This window comes from Enhydra lutris, unplaced genomic scaffold, assembly GCF_002288905.1.
Source record: "Enhydra lutris kenyoni isolate GAN:26980312 unplaced genomic scaffold, ASM228890v2 scaffoldscaffold57, whole genome shotgun sequence".
In the NCBI taxonomy this organism is placed as follows: Eukaryota; Metazoa; Chordata; class Mammalia; order Carnivora; family Mustelidae; genus Enhydra; species Enhydra lutris.
In genome coordinates this window covers 8,768,622-8,791,299 of record NW_019154141.1, presented here as the reverse complement: position 1 = coordinate 8,791,299, position 22,678 = coordinate 8,768,622, and the positions used below count along the sequence as shown (strand labels likewise).

General features: G+C 58.2%; 1 protein-coding gene across 4 annotated transcripts; it reads left to right on the top strand.

The window, feature by feature from the left end:
- The first annotated feature begins 2,883 nt into the window (after positions 1-2,883).
- On the top strand, positions 2,884-22,456 carry LOC111158152 (angiotensin-converting enzyme). 4 transcript variants are annotated; one of them, XM_022520037.1, is made up of 25 exons: positions 2,884-3,159; positions 3,753-3,920; positions 4,499-4,595; positions 5,286-5,429; positions 5,859-6,050; positions 6,634-6,731; positions 7,103-7,275; positions 7,668-7,891; positions 8,217-8,361; positions 8,661-8,759; positions 9,018-9,140; positions 9,473-9,684; positions 10,348-10,484; positions 11,334-11,492; positions 11,776-11,863; positions 13,927-14,070; positions 14,251-14,442; positions 15,654-15,751; positions 15,956-16,128; positions 18,212-18,435; positions 18,748-18,892; positions 19,223-19,321; positions 21,122-21,244; positions 21,607-21,794; positions 21,936-22,456. In XM_022520037.1, the coding sequence occupies exons 1-25, from the start codon at positions 2,893-2,895 to the stop codon at positions 22,163-22,165; spliced, it is 3,942 nt and encodes a 1,313-aa protein (XP_022375745.1). In that variant the 5' UTR covers positions 2,884-2,892; the 3' UTR covers positions 22,166-22,456. The 4 variants fall into 4 exon arrangements, with proteins under 4 accessions (XP_022375745.1, XP_022375746.1, XP_022375747.1 ...); XM_022520038.1 differs by lacking the exons at positions 2,884-3,159; positions 21,936-22,456 and having other exon boundaries at positions 3,275-3,920; positions 21,147-21,244; positions 21,607-21,670; XM_022520039.1 differs by lacking the exons at positions 2,884-3,159; positions 3,753-3,920; positions 4,499-4,595; ... (7 more) ...; positions 9,018-9,140; positions 9,473-9,684 and adding an exon at positions 10,019-10,209.
- The last annotated feature ends 222 nt before the right edge of the window (positions 22,457-22,678 follow it).

Below are 22,678 nucleotides of genomic sequence, written 5' to 3'. Positions count from 1 at the left end.
CTCTGGCAGGTAGAAATCCAGTGTCCCAGAACCATTTGTCAAAAAGAATTTCTTCCCTTTCCCTCTACCCTGCTTAATTGTCTGGGTACCCTTATCAAAAACTCAATTGAACATAATTTAAGGATTTATATATAGACTCTAAAATTTTATTCCATTTTGGGGCATATTTTCTAAGGGATTTTTTTTTTCCCCTCAAACTGTGATAGCTGGTGATACCTCCTTCCCTGGAAGAGAGGAGGAGATAGGGAGTGATCTCCCAAGCAGACTGCATTTCCTTTGTTGGTTCGGTCATCCATAGCTCTTTGCACTGGCCTAACCATAATGACCTCCTCCTATAGGAATCAGAACATCCTCCATTGATTTGATGGCGTCTGGGAAGTAACTGACTGTATCTCTTTCCTACCTCTCAAGGTTATTACCATTATCAAATTAGATAATTCCCACAAAAGAATTTAGGAGGTCTAAAGTGCTATCCAAATGTAATATGTATCTTATTATACCTCTCCCTCATGAATAGGACCTTAAAGAGAGAGAGAGAGAGGTTATTTTTAACTTTTACTCATTGAGATCAAGGTTGTAACATCAATATTATTGCAAATTCCAAATTAGTGAGCTTTGGTCCTTCCTGTTATTCCTGCAGGAGGCTGGGAGCCTGCCACCTGGCAAGTGGGTCTGAATGATGTTTATTCCTTTTATCCACATACCCCCCCTTCCTTGAATGAGGGCTTACTTTGTGCCAGGCGCTGTGCTGAGCTCTGGAAAAACCAGAGACTAAGGCAGACCCAGTCTCTGTCTCCTGGCACGGATGGTGTAGTGCGGAAGCAGGCTACCAGAGTGAACCATCGTTAGGGAGGTGCCGGTGATGCCTTCAACCAGCCCTCGTGTCTGTTTGCTCCACATAAACCACGGAGATGAGATTTTTCCAACCCATTTACCTTGGCTTTTTTTATTTTTCAATGAGGCAGAAGCTGTCCCATGCTGAACTCAAGTCCCTAACCCAGATGTTCCATAGACATCATCGCAGTGCCACGTAGACCGGAACGGACCAGCCTGCTCTGCAGCCCTCCTAGATCCGGTTCTTGGAGGGAAGCTCTTCCGAGGGCAGGCCCGGCTGAAATCTAACCTCCATGCTGCTTTCCTCGGGTTTCTTTTCTGACTACAGAGAAAGGCTCCCTAGTTACAAGCTAAGCCTTCCACTCTGCCCCTCCTCCCCCACCCTGACCCTTCCTTCAGAGCCTGAAGGGGTGTTAGACTCCACAGGGCACCCCCCAACCACTGCCAGCTGCCAATGGAGACTCCTCCCTCCCAGAAGACAGCAGCTCTCTTGGACCACCCGAGAGCCCGCATGGCTCTGGGAAGGAGAGCCCAGGTCCACCGCTGCACCCTCCGCCTGGGCCCTCCCCCTTGCTAGGGTGGTCACAGGGGTCCACCTAGCCAGCCCTGAGATGCACCAGTGTCCCTTGGCATGAGGGAAAGCCAGAGAGCCCCTAGCTATCTACCCTCTTCCCCTCCCTGTCCCCCGTCCACCCCATCCTCCTGCACACACCTCTCCCTGCCATCATGTTGCCTGATTAGTCATCTCGGGCATTTCGGTCACAGCCTCCTGTGCACACTCCATATGACAAGGGGAGCCCATGTGTCCCTAGGAGCCTCAGGCACCAGGTACTGTCCACACCCAGACACCCAGACACAGGGATTCCCAACTGCCTGGAGCAGCTGAATGGGTTGGGGAACCACCCACGGGGGTCCCTTTCCTGCTTCCTCTGCTCTGCCTCTGGCTCCTTCCACCACCCCTCCCACTCACTTGTCCGCCTCTGGGGACAGACACCGTGGTGCTGAGGAGTTAGGGGAGGACCTTCCGCTGCCACAACCACCTCAGGCAAATGCCACTCTCTTCCTTCCCTGTGCTTGTCCCCTGGAGATGTGGATGACACAGGAAAAGAATGATGGGGAGTGTGGGAACCTGAGGTGACTTGGAGCAAGCCACTCAAACCGCAGTCTTAATTTCTTCATCTGTCACAGTGAGGGGATAAATTCTCATCTGGAGGCTCCTCTCGTCGTTCGCAAAGGCTGCGAGTCTGTGTGGTTGCTTCTGCGTAAGACACAACGGCTTGCGTCCCCAGCAGGAAGGGGGCATGCGTGCCAGCGCTCCTGTGCCTCTAGACAAACCCTCCCAGCACAGCCCCTCCGTTCTCCTCCCTTTCTTGGTAGTCCCCCAGCCAGTCCCCAGGCGAACCTCGCGGCAGCACCTCCCCCAGGCGCCTCCAAAGCCGAAACTTTCCCCCCGGGGCCGGTGCAGGTCACACCCCCCTCCCCCCAAGGCCTGGTGGAGAAGCTGGACCCGGTGACTGATCATTAACCCCATCTCTGCTGCGCTGGCGGCGCCGCGGACTGCTCCCCCACTTTGTCACTCCGGAGACGCCTGGGGCGGTTCGGCCGGGAGACGGAGCCCCGGAGATCGCGGGGCTCCCGGGTGCCTGCGCCAAGGCTGGGCGATGGCAGGGAGAGGGCACCGAGTGCAGACTGGGCTATTCCGGCGAACTGCTGGCCCGCTCAGCCTCGGAGGTCTGTGTGTGTCGGGAGGGTCCCCCCTTCCAGCCTCCTCTGTGAGAGCCTGACCTGAGCCCCATCCGCCACCCCCCGGGCGAGAGCTCGCGGGGGGCCGCCTTGGCCCCTCCCCGGGCCGGCGCCCCTGCCCAGGCTGGCCAGGAAACGTCGGTCCCCGCCCCGCTCGCTTAGGCCCGCAGCCGGGGGACGTTGGACTCGGGGAGGAAGCTAGCGGGGCGGGGAGGTGGGGGTGTGTCGGAAGGCGGCGGCGGGGTTTTATAATCCGCAGGCCGGGCGCGGAGCGGGAGAACGGGCAGCGCCGCGCCGTGCACCGCGCTCCGCGCCATGGGGGCCGCGTCCGGCCGTGCGGGGCGGGGGCCGCCGCCGCCGCTGCAGCTGCTGCTCCTGCCGCTGCTGCTCCTGCCGCCGCGGCCGCCCGCAGCCCTGGCGCTCCACCCCGACCTGGAGCCCGGAAACTTTTCCGCCGACGAGGCCGGGGCGCAGCTCTTCGTGCAGAGCTTCAACTCGAGCGCCGAGCTGGTGATGTACCAGAGCACGGTCGCCAGCTGGGCGTACGACACCAACATCACCGAGGAGAACGCGCGGCGCCAGGTGGGCGCGCGGGCCCGGGGCGGGGGCGGGGCCCGGACGCCCAATCACAGGCCTGCGGCTGGGCGCTGGGGGGCGGGGAGTCACGGCCGGGCGCGCGCCCCCGGCCCCTGAGCCTCGGGGACCCGGTGGGACCCGCGGACGCCGTCGACCCCGCTGCGCCCCATCAGACCGGCAGTAGATGTCCCAGCATGGTGCTGGGCGCATGGTCCGTCCCCAAGAACCAAAATGGATAAGGCTGGCTTGCCTGACCTCGAGTCACCCCAGGTTGCAGCGCCCTGGGATGACATCGGGCTGGGTCAGAGGCAGTCTTCTTCGAGGGTGCCCTCTCTGCTCTGGGCCCTCATCCTCCGTAGCCGCTACCTACCCCTCTCTCACTGTTCTGTCACTGCTCATCACTATATACCTTCCCCTCCGCCCGCCTCTCTTCTGGCCCCAGTTTCTGCTCCGCTGCCCACCTGAGGCAGATTCCCCCAGCTCCTGACCCCCAAGAGGAGGGAGCAGGGCTTCCCCAGGCCCCAATGTCCAGGAGACCCTGGCCTTCCTCCCCTTGCCCAGCACAATGGCCTCTGCTGTGTCCCCTCTGGTGCCCACAGGAGGAAGCAGCCTTACTCAACCAGGAGTTTGCTGAGGTCTGGGGCCAGAAGGCCAAGGATCTGTACGACCCAATCTGGCAGAACTTCAGCGACCCCATCCTGCGAAGGGTCATCAGCGGTGTTCGCACCCTGGGTCCTGCCAACCTGCCTGTGGAAAAGCGGCAGCAGGTGGGCCTGGTGGGCCAGAGGGTGGACGCAGATGTATCAAGCATGCCTCCCAGGGCTGCCCTGGGCCGGCGGGGGAAGCCTGGCAGGAGGGGGCTCTGGGGTCTGTACACATCCTGACTGGGAAGCCTCTGTGAGCACAGAACGGCTCCCTGAAACATTGATTTCCCCTGGAGTTGGGGTATAGAAAGTGAAATTCAAGAAAACAGATGAAAAGGGGCTTTTCAAAATTTTGCCATAGTCCGGTGTGGTTTATGGGCTTCTGAAAGATTGAGGAGGACTGAGAGGGCATTGAGGCCAGAGTGAAAGAGATTTGCCCTCACTGGGAGGCGGTGACCGACCTGGGACTTGAAGCCCATCCCAAATTCTAAGGACAATTGTTTCCACGTCTGCAGGCTGCCTCCATGGGAAGGGGAATCAGTATATTAGTGATCAGAGTGTCCTGAGTGCCACAAGGGGCCTTGCCCAAGCCACATGCCCTCTCCGGGCCTCCTTTTCATCCCAGCAAAAAGAGGAGGGGGCAGCCCAATGGTATCTGGGGGCTGTTTGATGCTAACATTTTCCACACTCTAACTCCCCAGTACAACTCTCTGCTAAGCAACATGAACAGGATCTACTCCACAGCCAGGGTCTGCTTCTATCCCAACAAGACTGCCATCTGCTGGTCCCTGGACCCAGGTATGGCTCTGTCTCTAGTCTCTGCTGGGGCTTCCCAGCCCTCCCCCACAGCCCTGCTGCACCCAGGAAGAGGGTGTGTTTAACAGGAGGCCCATGGAGGGAGTGTGTAAACCAAAGGCATTGACCTCCAATTGGGACTGGACTGCCGGTTGCCCCCACACCTGCTTCTGGCACACTGATTTCTCATACCTCCAGCCTCCAGCTCCCACCCCACCCAACCCCGACCCCCATGGGTGCTTTGGCCTCTCCCATCCCCACTAGCCTTCCTCCTGGCTGCCTGGTTTTGCCCTTTCATGAGTCCTCTGAGTCTCCCAAGAGCCCTCCACAGGACATAGACCCCTTGTCACTTCTGCCTAAACCTCCCTGTCTCCCTGGACACCGACACCCCCATCCACGAGGCAGCCTGAGGTTAGCCGCTCCAACCCATGAGCCATGAAAGGTCTGTCTGGGTTTTGGCCTCTAGATGGCCCCTTTGTCTGTACCGCCTTAGAGCCTCACTTCCCTAGGGACCAGGACCCCTCTTGTATAGGTCCCAGCCCCAGCCCACCCAGGCTGCAGGTGGCCCTTGGCTTGGGGGGCATCATGATGCTGAGGAACCAGGTATAGATGGTGAGGACTGGCGTGGGAGCTCTCCTGAAGATGGCTGCTGCCTTCAGTGGAAACAACTGACCCTGTTCACCCATGTCCCAGAGCTCACCCACATCATGGCCATCTCAAGAAACTATGCCCTGCTACTCTACGCCTGGGAGGGCTGGCACAATGCCGTGGGCACCCCGCTGAAGCCGCTGTACCAGAACTTCACGACCCTCAGCAATGAGGCTTACCAGAAGGATGGTGAGTTGACCCACTCCACCCCTTCCCAGCTTGCCAGGAGCTCTCCCGTCCACAGTCCCCTTGGAGCCCGACCCCTGAGGCAGACAGAGCAGCTGTTGCCATATTCCGACTCAAGGTCGCCCAGCTAGTGGATGGTGGCACTGACTGGAGCCGCACCTGCCTTCCTCGGGGCTGCCGCGCGGTCCTCGTGCTGCCCCTCCCGGCACACATCAGAGCCCCAGCAGGGGCTGGATCTTTGCCGTGCCAGGATCTGTTTAGCTGGAGTTGGAGCAACCCTAGTTGGAAAATCCTAGAGTGGCAGTCCCTCAGCCATTTTTCCCAGCTAGCTGGCAGACAGGCAGGCCCCGAGCCCGGAGGATGGGGAAGCAGGAGCTGACCACAGAGGTGCCAGAACCTTGGGTCTGAGCTGCACCCCAACACCCCCCGCAGGCTTCTCAGACACGGGGGCCTACTGGCGCTCCTGGTATGAGTCATCCACCTTCGTGGAAGATCTGGAGCACCTCTACCATCAAGTAGAGCCCCTCTACCTGAACCTCCACGCCTACGTCCGCCGCGCACTGCACCGCCGATATGGAGACAGATACGTCAACCTCAGGGGCCCCATTCCTGCGCACCTGCTGGGTGAGGACCTTCCCTTGCCTCCACGCGTGTCCCATGGACTCTCCTCCTCGTGTCTCCCGTTGTCGGGCCCCATCCTGTGTGCTCCCCCTCGCACGACCCCCGTGGCTCACTCCACAACCCCATGAAGCAGGCGGCCCTTCTCAATCACTACAGCTGTTCCTGCTTTTCAGACAGGGATCTGGAGGTTTGAGGCGCATAGACTTGGCAGAGGGCGGAGGACAGAGAACTGGTGAAAGGTGGAGCTAGGAGTCACACTACAGACTTTTGACTCCAGGTCCAATGGGGGAGGAGTAATCATCTTAGATTATGCCCTAGGAAGCAAGCCCGGGCTTGGCAGTGTGAGCCCAAGTGATGCTGCTGGGGTCCTTCCAGCTGTTGCCAGGGTCCTTGCCAACTCCGGGGAACCTGGAGCATTCGGGAGCGTGAGTGGGCCTGAGGGGGCGAACAGGCTGCTACCCTTAAGTGCCCAGGGTCCGGGTGCCAGAGACCCAGAGGACTGTTCGGGGACACACGTGGGGAAGCAGGCAGGAAGGAAGCCAGCCGAGCAGGGAGCTAAGCTGACTGGCTCCCCTCCTCTGTCTAGGGGACATGTGGGCCCAGAGCTGGGACAACCTCTATGACATGATGGTGCCTTTCCCTGACAAGCCGAGTCTCGATGTTACCAGCACTATGGTGCGGAAGGTAAGCTGGGGGTTGGGCTGGGTTCGGGGGCAGCATGAAGGCGTCAGACATGGGGGGAGGGGCAGGAAGACGTTACAGGAGGGAGATGGGTCACCCCACTTTCTACAGAGCACTAGCCCGGAGTGTGCATGACAGCAGTGAGCTGGGGTCTGTGTCCGGGGCGAGATGCCGGCCCCTCCCCCGAGGACCCCACAGGTGGGGTGTGGCAGCCGTCTACTTTTACTGACCCATTGTGGTTAGTGGGCGCCCTGCCTCTGGGAAGGGAGGCCACCAGAGCAGGGACTGGGCAAGGAGCTGAGCTAGGTGGGAGCCGAAGTGAGCTCCCACAGCTGGTCCCTGACTTGCGCCTGCTCCCCCCTCCCCTCCCCCAGGGTTGGAACACTACGCACATGTTCCGGGTGGCAGAGGAGTTCTTCACCTCCCTAGGGCTCTCGCCCATGCCTCCTGAGTTTTGGGCAGGGTCCATGCTGGAGAAACCAACCGATGGGCGTGAGGTGGTGTGCCACGCCTCTGCCTGGGACTTCTACAACAGGAGAGACTTCAGGTCTAGACGTGGGAGGGGAAAGGGGGGTCTGGAGCTCCAGGAAGGGTGGGCAGACTGGGCACAGAGAAGCCAGTTCCCCAAACCACCTCTTTCCCGAGCCCTGACACTATCCGGTGGGGCTGGGTCTATTCCAAGGCTATTGGGCATATGAGACACCTAGGCCGCCTGCCTTTGGCAGCTTTGGCAGACAGCAGCTCTTTGCACTGGAGCGAAGGAAGAAGGCCCTGAGTGTGGGCTGGGGCAGGGCAAAGGATTTGTATGTTTCCACCAGCTCCTTCGAGGCCCAGGGCAGTGCCCAGCTGGCTCCTTTCCCTTAGGTGCCGGCCTCCCCATGCTCTGGTCCTTGCCCTGCCCTGTCCTTCACCCTCACCCTCGCCATCTCCCTGCCCCAGGATCAAGCAGTGCACGCGGGTCACTATGGACCAGCTGTCCACGGTGCACCACGAGATGGGCCACGTGCAGTACTATCTGCAGTACAAGGAGCAGCCCGTCTCCCTGCGCCAAGGGGCCAACCCTGGCTTCCACGAGGCCATCGGGGATGTCCTGGCGCTCTCCGTCTCCACTCCTGCACATCTGTACAAAATTGGCCTGCTGGACAATGTCAGCAATGACATGGGTATGGGGGGTGGAGAGGACCCAGCCTGGCCCCCCCTGGACCCCATTCCAGCCCACACTCCCTCCTGCCCTTCCTGATTCTGCCTCTCCGCCCCAGCTCAGGCAGGTTTGGGCATCCACTTGGAGCCTCACAGCTCACCCCAAGTTCCAACTGGACACTGCCCAAGGGCCCTCTTCCAAGCAGGGCTCCATGGTTGTGAAGGCTGGCCTTCCCTTCTCTGCATCGGCCACTCCCACCTCCTGCTGGCTCCAGCCCAGGCCCACCCTATTCTAGCTAGACCCCCATCTCCCTCTGACCTCCCTCTTCTCGTCTCCTCTTCCAACAGAAAGTGACATCAACTTCCTGTTGAAGATGGCGCTGGAAAAAATTGCCTTCCTTCCCTTTGGCTACTTGGTAGACCAGTGGCGTTGGGGGGTCTTTAGTGGGCGTACACCCCCTTCCCGCTACAACTTTGACTGGTGGTATCTTCGGTGAGTAAAGAAGGATCAAGAAGGGCCTAACCCCAAGTTTTCCCTCCTCCCTCTCCTAGATCCCCAGGAGCCTCCTGCCTCCGTCAGTCCAGTCCCATCCTCTCTAATGTTGTCTCTACCCTTTTCCCTACCCATTCTTTTCTACCCAAAACTCCCTCCTCCGGGAAGTCTTCCGCAGTTCTCCAGAGGGGGACAGGATGGCCTGGTGGGAATGTCTGCTTCACAGCATTTTCTGCAAAGGCTAAGTCAGCCTGTGTGCAACTCTTATGTCCTGAGGCAATTTAACCGTCCTCTTCTAGAACCAAGTATCAGGGGATCTGTCCTCCAGTTGCCCGAAACGAAACCCACTTTGATGCCGGAGCTAAGTTTCATGTCCCAAATGTGACACCGTACATCAGGTACCAGTGCCCCTCCCCCCACCCAGTTCGGTCACACTGTTCGTCCCCCTCCCCCTTCTCAGGGCTGATCCCCACACTCTTCTGGGCACCCCCCCAAGGGCCTGGGATTTCAGTGGGCCTCTTTCTTGAGCTAGGGTGGGTTCTCCCTTCTCCCCCAAGGCGGCCCGTGTGGTCTGGCCTCTGCCGGGTCAGGGGCTGAATGGTGCCTGGGCGAAGGCTTCCCCACCACTCGCCCTAACGCCCGCCCTGTACCTGCAGGTACTTTGTGAGTTTTGTCCTGCAGTTCCAGTTCCATCAAGCCCTGTGCAAGGAGGCAGGTCAACAGTACCCACTGCACAAGTGTGACATCTACCAGTCCACCGAGGCGGGGGCTAAGCTCCGGTGTGTAGGGGGAGCAGCAGGGCCAGTGGGAGGAGAGGGGAGGGGAGAGGTGGGGAGACGACGTGTCTGGAAGGCAACTGGCTGCCCATGGGAAAACCACAAGGCCCTACTGAGGGAGGGCACCTTCCTCCCCTCCCAGCCCCTTCTTTCTGTCCTCAAGGATTTACGGAGTAGGCCTCTGGCGGGTACAACACAGGATGATGTCCCAGGCCCCTCGCTCGAGCTCCTAGTCCCCAGAGTCTTAATGTTGCTGCTCTGACAGGCCAGGGGGCACGGAGGTGGGGGGGTGCCAGTGTCGGACGCTGGTCTGAGTGCCCTGTGCCCACCAACAGGGAGGCGCTGCGGGCAGGCTCCTCGAGGCCCTGGCAGGAGGTGCTGAAGGAGGCGATCGGCACGGACACCCTGGACGCCCAGCCGCTGCTGGATTACTTCCAGCCGGTCTACCGGTGGCTACAGGAGCAGAACGAGCGCAATGGGGAGGTGCTGGGGTGGCCCGAATACCAGTGGCGGCCTCCGATGCCCAACAATTACCCACAGGACATTGGTAAAGCCCGGAGTGAGGGTGGGGCTGGCTAACTAACGTAAGTTCTTGGTTCTGGGCTCTGGACTCAGGACCCCTGGTTCCTGGTTCCTGGTCAGCCGCTCCCAGCTGGGCCCCGGCACCCTGCCCTTAAGGACCGTGCAGCCCAGCGCCCTTAGCTCATCACGGGGCCTTGGAGTGGGAATGAGCATGCTTTTTCCCCAGCATTCTAGGGAGGGGGTGCCCAGATCTGAGGCCCCCCCCGGGGGCAAGCTGGCGGGCACACTGCTCTATGAGGTCACATTGCAGGCTCCACTCTTATTGGCCGGGGGACTGTGGCTACAGGGCTCTGCTCTCCTGCGGCCATGGGCCAAGGCTGGGCTGCTCCAGGACTGCCTAGCCTCTTCTTCCTCCTACTCTGCTGTGGGCACCCCATGCTGGTCCCCAGCCAGGAGACCACCCACCAGGTGACAACCAACCAGGCAACAACCAGCAGCCAGAGAACAACCAGCCAGGCAACAACGAGCAGCCAGACACCCCAGAGCCCAAGTGGGACCAGCTGGGGGGTGGGGCGGGGCCTGGGGGGTAGGAGGGTAGGAGCAGGAGGCTGGGGCAGGGGCAGGCTCAGGCCAACCCGCAGCAGAAGGCAAGGGGAGGCCTGTCTGTTTCCCTCTACTTGTTCCACAGGCCTGGTGACCGATGAGGTTGAGGCCAGAAGGTTTGTGGAGGAGTATGACCGGAGGTCGCTGGTGATATGGAATGAGTATGCTGAGGCTAACTGGAACTATAACACCAACATCACCACAGAGGCCAGCAAGATCCTGGTAGGGGCCTGCCCCCGCCCCATGCTCGCGCACACGCGCGCACACTCACGCACATGGGCGGCCCACATGTGAACTCCTGCCCCCAGGGACCGAGCCTCAAAACCCAAGACAGCACAGAGCAGGCTGCCCCCTCCCTCCCTTAGGGCAGAGGGCGTGGGGGGGAGGCTATCAGAATTTGTGAAAAATCCAGCTGTGATATTTAAAATAAAACACTCAACTTCAGATTTGGGTGGGCATATACTCAATGCCTAAAAATGTTCTTTCTTTACCAAGCAACCTCTTGTTCATAGTAGAATGATTTGCACAGACACAGGGGAGACTAAAGCTGGGTTTTTAGGTTGAAAGCCCCTGTTTGCCACCACAGTAAGGACTCGCAGCCCCTCACCCCTTCCCGGCCTGTGTGGTGCACACAGGTGTATGGGAGGTGAGCTCTGGAGAACCGTTTCTTGAGGACCACTGTGAACATTACGGCTGTTGCCTCCTTTAGTCCTCATCTGCCTTTGCAAAACCAGTGATCTTGTTCCCATTTTACAGATGGGACCGTGAGGCTCAGAGAGGCCACAGAACTAACACCAACCTGTCCCCATCCTAACAAGATACACGGGGCGCATCCCCTTCTGTCTACCAGGAATGTCCTGTGTGACACTGGATTTCTGTTGAGGGGCACACACTGCATCCAAGACCCCATAGACGGTCCAGGCTGAAAAGCAAAGGCAGCAACTTGAAAAGCAAAAACCGCCCCGTCCCACGGCAACACCCAGTCCCTTCCACTCACCCCGTGGCCCCCTCACCTCAGAGGCCTCTCCAAAGCTCCCAGGCCACCCGGCATGGTTCCCCCTTTGCCCTCAGCTGCAGAAGAACATACAGATGGCAAACCACACCTTAAAGTTCGGCACCTGGGCCAGGCAGTTCGATGTGACTAACTTCCAGAACGCCAGCATCAAACGGATGATAAAGAAGATTCAGGACCTAGAGCGGGCAGCGCTGCCTGCCAACGAGCTGGAGGAGGTATGTGGCTTGTGGGGAGCAGGGAATGGAAGGTCCAAGGTCAAGACCAGGTCCCAGCTTGGGGGACGGAGCCCAATACAGGGTCTGGCCTTCCTGCTGCTTCCTCTTCCTCTATCTGTCATGACATCTCCCCCGTTGGCATCACCTGTAGAACTCCTGAGAAGGCAGCAACTTTGGGAACACAGTCCCCCAGCTCCATAGGTCCCTCCTGCACATGATGGTGCCTGGGGCAGAACAGGTAGCAAAGGGGGGCAGCTTGCTGTGTCTCTCCTTCCTCCTGCAGTACAACCAGATCCTGCTGGACATGGAAACCACCTACAGCGTTGCCTCTGTGTGCCACGCCAACGGCACTTGTCTGCAGCTGGACCCTGGTGAGCGCACGTGGGGAACGAGAGGGAGGGTGGGAAAGGCTGGCGTGGGCAATATTAGGGGTACTGGCCCATTGAGGGGGTTAGGGTCCCCTGACTCACGGGGTCAGCATGTCCAGGAGATTCACTCCTCTGTTTTCCACCAGCGGGGTCTTCTCTGCTACCACCGAGGGTGGGCACCCACTTTACCTCTGCTCTGATCGTGGCTCTCCATGGGTCCGTGCTTCTGCTCCCTCTGGGTCTTCCTGGACTCCCTCTTTTCCTCTCTGCACTCCGCCCATCAGAGTAGGGGGTACCTCAGACTTGTCAGCTGAGTGCTTATACCCGCAACTAAGGAGAGTAACTCTAGGTTCCTTCCTTCCTTCACCCAACCCATGTCTTTCCCACCTTCTCTGGCCGCCTCCTTGCCCCCTCTCCCCCACATTGAGGCCACAGCTCATGGAACCCACCTCCCGCTCGAAGGAATGCCTCGGCTCTTCCTCATCCCCTTCTCTCTCCACACTGGCTGGTTCTTCTTGGCTTCTCCCCTTTGGAAGAGCTCCCCCTGGACACTCGAGTACCTGTGCACAGATACGTTCCGTCCTCCCTCCTGACCCCATTCCCAAGGGTTGGGGAGCTAGAGCCATAAACATTCTTCCTGAGGAATCACTACCCAGAAACCATCTCTCCCTGGCCCTCTGCCCAAGTCCCTCATTAGAACAATGACAAATAGAAGGGGAAATGGAAAATAAACAGGAGAGAGAGACAGTTTTCCTGAGACAGGGTTTGACCTATGGTTTGTATACACGGGGAGGCACGCACAGAGTTGCGAGGGGCGTATGCGCGCCTGTGTGTGTGTGTGTGTGTGTGCACATGTATGTGGAAGAGTGTAGCCTTCAGCCTCTCCCCACCTCTCCCCCTCGCCCCCTCCCATCAGTTAGCCTCTTAATCCAGGCCCGGGCCATCAGATCAGTGCCATTAGTAAAACGAGGAAGCACCCACAAAAAAACCCCAGAATACTCACATCAGCAGAGGGCCGAAGTGAAATTCTCACAATACATTTTTTCCCCAAACAATGCGTTTGAATATACTTTCTCAGGGAGAAGTAGATATCACGAAGCATATTCTGAAATAGGGAGAGAACACAAGTCAGATAGTAAGGTACAGATGGTCTCAAAGGGCATCTGCTGTCTTCCGGCTCAGGCCTGGGGACCAAGAGCAGGCACCACCCTTGATGGGGGTGGGGTGCTCCAAAAGTGCCACGTGAGCTCAGGCCCTCCTTGTCCCAGCTCTGCCGGATGTGTGTCAGCTCCGTGCAACCCATATGGAGAAGGCTGCACGCACAGTGTGGCTTTGACCAGACCCAGACCTAGGACTCCGGCCTTCCTGACGGCACTGGGATGGCTCTCTGTACTTGGTCTCCACGGCCATCCTTGATTCCGTCCAGTTTGCCAGCAATTGGTGCTAGATGGCCTGGGCCCCATTAATACTCAGAGACCGATGGGGAGTGTGCCCACTCAGGGCCCTTGTGCCCCCCATTTGATTTTTACAACTCCCCCCACGAGTGCTGCCATATCCCCATTTGAAAGATAGGGGAAGAAGGGTCCCATGACTCGTGAGGTTATTTTGGGGTCAGTGGGAGACTAGACAGGAACTCAGGTCTTGTGCCCTCTAAGCCATTTGTCCCTCCCACGGAGGGGGTGAGCAGGAAATCCGTGGCGACCAGCAGCTCTGGAGGCCTGGCCTTTGGTTTGTGCCTGGATGGGCCACTTCCTGGCTGGGGGAAACTGCCGTGTTGCCAAAACGCTCATGTGAAAGCCAGTGCACCCCTCACGGGGCTGTTGCAAACTTGAAGTGGTGTGCAGGTCCCCTGAGCCCAGGGATGGCCACCAGGAAGCCTCTGTAGAAAGCACAGGAGCCTTTCTCCCATGTCTCTGGACAGGCTGCCTGGAGAGCCCTCTTCAAAGGACCTCCCAGCTGGACCCCAGCCTCAAACTCCTATGACCAAGTCCACTTTATAGGAGGCGGGAGTTGAGCCGAGGGCTCAAGGTTCCAGCCCTTCAACTCCTTCCAACTCCTTCCCGCAGATCTGACGAACCTCATGGCCACATCCCGGAAGTATGAAGATCTGTTGTGGGCCTGGAAGAGCTGGCGGGACAAGGTGGGGAGAGCCATCCTCCCTTTCTTTCCCAAGTATGTGGAACTCGCCAACAAGGCTGCCCGGCTCAACGGTGAGTCCCTCCCGCCATTATCGCCGGCTCTCGGGTCCCAGCCCCGCTGGGGCCCTCAGGAGGGTCCTCAGAGCCTCCTACACTTGGTGAGAGGGAGGTCCCTAGAGGAGGCGGGGGTGAGGGGGGGCGGGGGTGAGGGTGGGGGGCTGCTCAGGGACTGGTCGGGTGTCCTCTCTGCAGGCTACGAAGATGCAGGGGACTCCTGGAGAGCCATGTATGAGATGCCGTCCCTGGAGCAAGACCTGGAGCAGCTCTACCAGGAGCTACAGCCGCTGTACTTGAACCTGCACGCCTACGTGCGCCGGGCCCTGCACCGCCACTACGGGTCGCAGCACATCAACTTGGAGGGCCCAATTCCCGCTCACCTGCTGGGTGAGGACAAGTACCGCGGGGCGGGGGCCGGACGGGGGAGGGGCAGGGGCGGGGGCGGGGCGGGGCCGGGAACAGAGCCCGGATGAGGGAGGGTGGGACCAGTGCTGTCCAAAGGGCGAGGAGAGGGTGGGAGGGACCGTCAGATGGCGCCTTGGGCGGAGAGAGTGAAGATTTGAGGCTGAGGGGATGTTGCCAGGGCTGGGGTGGGGTGGCAGCTAGGTGTGCGGGGATGAGCCCCCTGCTTGTCTTGAACACCCCATTTGCTACGGAGCCCCATGGTACAGATCACCCGGATGGAGCAGCGGGAGGATTCATAATAAGTTTACGGGAGACCCTATCACCCATCCCAGCTCAAGGCCGCACGACGCTGGGGGTGCGGGCGAGGGAGGGGCTGGGAGTGAGAACCTGGGCCTCCCCGAGAGGCGGCACAGGAGCAGAGCCTTCAAAGATGAGAGAGGATCCCACAGATGGAAAAAGTAGCGGTAGAGAGAAGGGCAGACACGATGCTCAGGCCGGGGCAGAGGGAGTTAGGAGCACAGAGGACAACATGGAGAGTGTAGAGCCATTGCAACCTCTGGACCCTCGTGTTTTCAGGGCTTGTAAGCTCAGATGCCCAGAAGGCAGGAAGTAGGCAGTGGAAGACAGTGAAGGATGGTGGGCAGGGAGGCAAAACAGAGGCTCCCGGGTTCCTGTCCGTCCCTGCTGGGCCACTGAGGACACAGCCCTAGGGGGCTTATTGCTATGAGCAGAGAGGCCAGACAGGGCCACAGACCATTTGCCAACCACGAGGGAGACCCCAAGAAGCTTGACCAGGTTTGGGGACCTTGTAGCCCAGGAGCCCAGCCGTCCTTGATCTGCACTGGTGAGACCAAGAATATCTGAGGAGACATCAGCTTGATGACTGTGAAACACAGACCCCCTAAGGGGAGGCACCAGGCCCAAGTGGCCCCAGGAGCGGGAGGCCGAGCTGAGGCTTTGAACTAAGACCTTAGCACTCAGAGCAGATAATGACTTCGTGCACTGGATGTACAGGCTGAAGACCATGTGTATCGAATGCCAGGCACCATTTGCAAAGAGCAGGTGCTCAAGAGAAGCCGTTAAGATCCTAAGACGGGGATCTGGTTCCCTTTCCATAGGTGATGATGCTGAGTCTGAGAAGTAACATCGGTCTCTCCTCTCTCTCTGCCTTCTCTTCCCCTACCTGCCTCCAGGGAACATGTGGGCTCAGACCTGGTCCAACATCTATGACTTGGTGGTCCCCTTCCCTTCAGCCCCCAAGATAGATGCCACAGAGGCCATGATAAAGCAGGTGCACACTGGGCCCCTCGTCACACTTCTGCCCCTCCAAGGCAGCCCCCAGGCATGGGGGAGGGGAGACCTCTGCCTCAGTGGGAGATGGCCCTCTGATTCAGGAATTCCATCTGGCTTGGCCTTCTCACAACCCCCACCCCAACCATAGCACACAGTCTAGCCCCTTCGTCCCCGATTTGGACAGAGCTCCCTCTGCTTGCAGGGCTGGACTCCCAAAAGGATGTTTGAAGAAGCAGACAAGTTCTTCACCTCCCTGGGACTGTTGCCTGTGCCCTTTGAGTTCTGGAACAAATCAATGCTGGAGAAGCCAACTGATGGGCGGGAAGTAGTGTGCCATGCCTCTGCCTGGGACTTCTACAATGGCAAGGACTTCAGGTGTGTCCAGGTAGCAGTCAGGGGACTATATCCTGAACCCAGTGGGCAAGGAGATGAGCCAAGTAAAGGTTCTCCTATCGTCCCCTCAGCCAGAGTGAGCAGAAACAAGCACAGGGGCCAGCGATTAGGATGAGAGTCAAGAGCCTTGGGCCTGACCCCCGCTTGGCCATTGGCTTCCAGCGGGAGAACATTGTCTACCAGGCGAGGGTCTTCTCAAGCACTGGCCAGTCCTGGATGTGAGCACCGTGGGAGCTGCCTGGGCTTCCCTCACTCTGCGGCAGCCCATGCTTATAGCAGGCCATCTTCCTGGCAACATGTGCCTTGACACAGAGAGGTACCTGAGGACACTGGGGGCTTCACACAGGCCCACCATTAGCAGAGGTTCAGAATCTGTCTTCATCAGAGGATCGTTATCTATTGCTGCTTAACAAACCACCCCAGAACTTAGAGGTAGAAAACAATCATTTGTTTAGTTCACGATTTTATTGGTCAGGAGCGCAGGCAACATGCAATGGACATGGCTGCTCCTATGTACAATGATAAAGACCTCAGCTGCGGTGGCTCTGGTGGCTGGAGAGCACGGGGTGGGGACTTGGTTCTGGCTCTTGGTCGGGTTCCTCAGTTTTTCTCCATGTGGCATGTGCTAGGGCAGAAAGGTTCAAGCTGGCTTCTTTACTCACATGTTGGGTCCTTGGGCTGGGATGACTGGAGCAGCTGGGGATTGATGGGACATAGGTCTGTCCAGGCTAGCTTGGGCTTTTGCCCAGTATGAGAGATAGGCAGGCAGATTTCCTATCTGGCGGTTGGCATCCTCCAGAAAGAAAGCAAAAACAGCCAGGTCTCTTAAAGGCTAAATCCAAAACTGGCCAAGTCACTTCTGCCACACTTCATTGGCTAAAGCAAGTCACAAGGGCAATCCAGAGTCAAAGAAGGGAGAGAAGACCCCACCTCTTGAGAGACATGGCAAGGATGACCTGCCATTATGGGTGAAGTGTCTTCTTATGAGAGTGGACAGAGAGAGGCTAGAACAAAGCAGCCAGGGTTCACTGGACTGCCCGTTCTTTTTTTTTTTTTTTTTTAAAGATTTTATTTATTTATTTGTCAGAGAGAGAGCGAGCACAGGCAGACAGAATGGCAGGCAGAGGCAGAGGGAGAAGCAGGCTCCCTGACGAGCAAGGAGCCCGATGTGGGACTCGATCCCAGGACACTGGGATCATGACCTGAGCCGAAGGCAGCTGCTTAACCAACTGAGCCACCCAGGCGTCCCTGGACTGCCCGTTCTTGATTCCCTCCTTCAAAGGCATGAGGGCTGCAACTGTAGGGCTGGATGGAGACAGAATCAAGAGGGTGAGAGCCCTTCTGGGGTGGGGGGTTTCCTTGTATGGGGAGTCATAGGAGAAGGTGGACAGACTCCAACCTGGATGCAGGGAAGCCCTTCCTATACAATGACAGTACAATGACAAAAATATGGGGTCAACTGAACTGAAGGGCTCTGGTTAGATCCAAGGGAGAATTTCTTTGGTTCACAAAAGAGACTGAAGAAAGATGAAGAAGGAGGCGGGACCTCTGGCGTGGGCAGCTCTGCAGATGACATTTCAGCCCGAGCCAGAAACCATCTGGGGTGAAGATGTTTGCTGGTGTTGGGCACATGGGATGTAGGATGGCTCAGAATAACTGTTGTTTCCTTCAGGAAGCCTGAGTCTTGGAAGAGAAAAAAAAAGTGTGCGCATGAAAAATCACAGTACCAAAAAAGAAAAAAAAAATCATAGCACCCACATTCTAGAAAGTCCTACACAATCATAGCTAAGTGTCCCAATGCCTCTGGAGCAAGTACTTTGCATGGTTAGAAAGCAACATAGCAGTGAGGGCTGGAGTTATTCAGGGAAATTGGAGGCAGAGATGGCCTGAATGACCATACTTTAGGGACTTCCAACCTTCAGATTGCCTCTTTCTCAAGCTTACTTCATGCCTCCTTTGGTTTTCCTTCCCATAATGCGGTGTTCCCTGCATAGAGCATTGATGGGCATTTGGTTCATATGCAGGGAGGACAGCAGGTCCCTTTGCCCCACTCCTTGTGTTCCAGGATCAAGCAGTGCACCACGGTGAACATGGAGGATCTGGTGGTGGCCCATCACGAAATGGGCCACATACAGTATTTCATGCAGTACAAGGACTTGCCTGTGACCTTCCGGGAGGGTGCCAACCCTGGCTTTCACGAGGCCATCGGAGATGTGCTGGCACTCTCTGTGTCTACCCCCAAGCACCTACACAGTATTAACCTACTGAGTAGCGAGAGCGGCGGCTATGGTGAGAGAGGAATGGGAGGTCCTGCTGGACAGAGGGACTGAGAAGGGCCAGTAAGCTTGGGAGGCTGTAGGAGGGCCCTTGATGGCTCACAGGCAGCAGCTGGGAGAGAACAATGGGGAACAAGGAGGCCACCAGCTCGGTGAGCCGGGAGGACAGAACCCTCATACCAGCCCAAGACGCAGGTCGCTGGACCCAGAGAGGCACAGCCCGCTCCTCCCCTCTCTAGCCGCTGCACACCCATCCAGGCTGAGCTGCTGGGATGTGGCAGGAGGCAGGTGGAGATCTGACGAACAGGCTCCCTTCCCTTGGCAGAGCAAGACATCAATTTTCTGATGAAGATGGCACTCGACAAGATCGCCTTTGTCCCCTTCAGCTACCTCGTTGACCAGTGGCGCTGGAGGGTATTTGATGGAAGCATCACCAAGGAGAACTACAACCAGGAGTGGTGGAACCTCAGGTTCTAGAATGTTCCCGTGAGACTGTGGGTTGTGGGAGGGTCTCCATCGGTATCTATGTCTCTGCATGTGGGGTGTGTGTATGGTGTTTAGAGAGGGGATGTGTCTATGAACAACACATGAGTGTGTGTGTGTGTGTGTGTGTGTGTGTGTGTGTGTGTTTATAAGTGATGAGGGGCACAGGGGCTGATTGTGCACGAGGTACAGCACACCAGAATCTGGAGTATCCAGTGTAGCTCCAGGGGCAAGTAGCTCTTTACTTCAAAAACGCCAACTCTTCCTGACTTGATTCTTCCCAAACCCTCCCTCCAACGTACATTTCCCCTTGACAGGCTGAAGTACCAGGGCCTCTGCCCCCCAGTGGCTCGGTCTCAAGGTGACTTTGACCCGGGGGCCAAGTTCCACGTTCCTTCAAGTGTGCCTTATATCAGGTAAAGGGGAAGGGAAGAGGCCATTCAGTCTTTGAAGGGCCGTCGCTGCCCTGTGGGGAGCTACCTGTCTGGGTGACCTGGAGGGCCTGGCTGCATGACACACAGTGCCTAGGTCACTCATCTGAAACCAAGGCTCCCTGTTGTTTCACACTTTTGACGTGATGAGAGTCTCTCCCCTCCAGGCAGTTCAAAACAGAAACTCTACTATAATTGGCTAATGGTTACAAGACCTTGGTTGGATAGTTAACATTATTAACCATGACCCATGACCCTTGGCTAAATCATGACCTAAGAACTTTCTGTTTTTATTTATTTATTTACTTACTTATTTATTAGATTTTTTTAAAATTTATTTATTGGACAGAGAAAGAGAAAGACCACAAGTAGGCAGAGAGGCAGGCACAGAGAGAGGAGGGGGAGGCAGGCTCCCTGCTGAGCAGAGAGCCCAATGTGGGGCTCAATCCCAGGACCCTGAGATCATGACCTGAGTCGAAGGCAGAGGCTTAAACCACTGAGCCACCCAGGCATCCTGAACTTTCTGTTTTTAAACAAGATTGTGATTCCTTTACTACACATTCACCATATTGCCTGTGATAAAATTTGAGTTGTGCCTGGAAGAACTTCTATACACTAAATCTAGGGTTAGAGACCCAGCTGGATCTGGGGCCCTCCCTGGGAGGGAAGGGTCTAGAGAGACCTCAAGAGGGAAGGGCCCAGATGTCTCTGAGATGCAGGGAGCCCAGACCACCCATGAGGCAAGGCTGGGGGTGGTGGGCAATGAGGGCTGCCCCAGGAGAGCCGTGGCTACCTCTAGCCCTTGCCACCTTCAGTCCCAGGAAGGCCAGTGAGGGAGGATTCGTGCTCACAATGCCCATCTTTCCACCCTAGCACCTGGCATGATGTCTGCGTGTAGTCAAGACCTAATATATAAGTGTGGGTTGGGTGAATTGTTTCCAGAGTCCAGGAAGGGAGAGAAAGCCTGCTCAGATGTTCCAGAGAGCAACCTTGGGCAGAGGACCAAGGGGACTGAAGGGTGCCTCAGAAGAGGGAGGCCCAACCTGGACAGTACATGAGGTTGACCTGTAAGAAGGGCCCCTACCTGCCTTCTGCACTGGTTTCCTTCTTCCAGGCTGGCACTAGCTTTCCCATGGAAGCCAGGCCCAAGTGATGGTTAGCTTCTGAGCTTAGTGTAGATAATTCTCCAGGCAGGGGTGGATGAAGGAGACACATTCCAAATTCTGACCAGCAACCTTGGCAAAGCACTTTTAAGAAATGCCAGGAAAGTCAGTGGCACATGGCTTGTGCCCAGCATTCAAAGTGGGAGGCCTGCACTGCTAGTTTGGGACATTCTGAACCAAGTGCGGAGAATTTGCTGTGGCCTTGACCGGCAGATTTCTACCAGGGAATCCCTGCTGTTTGGGATAAAGGAGATCATTTGTGCTGGCTTCCTTGCCCAGACCACCCTGCCAAGTGCACGTGACCCTGGAGCCAACACCTGGCTTCTGCCTGCATCTAACCCAGACCTCACTGCTTTGGAAGCAACCTGCCAAAACTTTGAAGGGCTCTGCTCTGACCCTCCTCACCCACGAATGACCACCAGACCTCCTCAGAACAGCCCTCCTGAGATGCAGCGGGAGCCTCTCTGGTGGGAGGCATGGAACTAGGGAGGTTTGCTGACCCTGCAGACCAGAGGGTGTGCTCACCCTGATTGTCTGGCTGCAGAGGAAGGTGAGGGGCACTGGGGCTCGGTGGCACGGTCCCCAGCCACCCCACCCCAGGCCGTGCTTCCCTCCACGCCAGGTACTTCGTGGGCTTTGTCATTCAGTTCCAGTTCCACGAGGCTCTGTGTCAGGCAGCTGGCCACAAGGGCCCCTTGCACACGTGTGACATCTACCAATCGAAGGAGGCAGGGAAGCGCCTGGCGTGAGTGTTCTCCAGCTTTCTTTTGACCATTTCCCACCCTCTAACCCTTCAGCTTTGAAGAGCCCTGTGGGGCTCTTCTGGGAACACCTGCTGTCCGGGTGCCTGTGCTGGAGATTCCAGGTGGACCCCCTCCAGGGCCTTAATATGCCATCCCAGTAGGGACCTACACCCCTCTGGGCCCGGGTCATCCCTCCCCTACTCCCACTCCCACTCCCCCAGGCCTGCCCAGGCCTTCCCAATCCCGAAGGAGGTTGATGCTGGTGGGGGGAAGGGGGGGGAGTGAGAATTAGGTTGGGGGCTGGAGCAGGGAGTCTCCCCTCCTGCCCTTCTGACTCAGTTTCCCTTCTTTGGTGCTCCCCCAGGGATGCCATGAAACTGGGCTTCAGTAAGCCGTGGCCAGAAGCCATGAAGCTGATCACAGGCCAGTCCAACATGTCCGCGTCCGCCATGATGAACTACTTCAAGCCGCTGCTGGACTGGCTCCTCACGGAGAACGGGCGGCACGGGGAGAAGCTGGGCTGGCCTCAGTACAACTGGACGCCAAACTCCGGTACCGCTCCCCATCCCCCTCCGCCCCAGGCGCGCCCCCAGAGCTCACGGGGGCCCGGGCCCCTCCGCGGTGCCGGGCCGGGGAAGCCAGCCTGACCCGTTGGCCTGCCCACCGCCCGCTCTCCTTGCCTCCCCCGCCCAGCTCGCTCCGAAGGCCCCTTCCCGGGCAACGGCCGCGTCAACTTCCTGGGCCTGCAGCTGGACGAGCAGCAGGCCCGCGTGGGCCAGTGGGCGCTGCTCTTCCTGGGCGTCGCCCTGCTGGTGGCCACGCTGGGCCTCACCCAGCGCCTCTTCAGCATCCGCCACCACAGCCTCCGCCGGCCCCACCGCGGGCCCCAGTTCGGCTCCGAGGTGGAGCTGAGACACTCCTGAGAGGACCCGGCGCGGCCTGGGCCTGCCGGGGAGCGTCCACCACCGAGACACCAGACTGGGGGCACGGGGTCGTGCGCAGAGGACCCACCGCCCCCCTCACGGCTCACCCCGGCCCGCCCTCCTCCTCCCACCCGGTCCCCCCTCACCGTGCCTCGAACCCCGTGCTGACAGCCCGCCCTCCCGACCGCGAGCCCCCGCGGCCCCTGCCCCCAGATCCCAGGGCAGCAGTCCGCCTAACATGGAGCCCCGTCCTCGTCCCTCTCTGAGTACAATTAAAGGACCTGCCTCCCCCATCTGAGTCTGTGTCCCTCATGGGGAAGCCAGGGACAGGCACAGGGACGCTCTCCCGCCTCCTGGCAGTCAAGTGGGTCACTTCGCTGGGCGTCTTCATCCTCTTCCAAGAAGAGCCTGGGAAAATGCCCTGGAGCTCTGGCCCCAGCACCCACCTCTAGCCCAGGCAGTGGGCCAATGTCCTGCACGGCAGGCGGCCCCTGCCAGCCTCGGCATCAACCC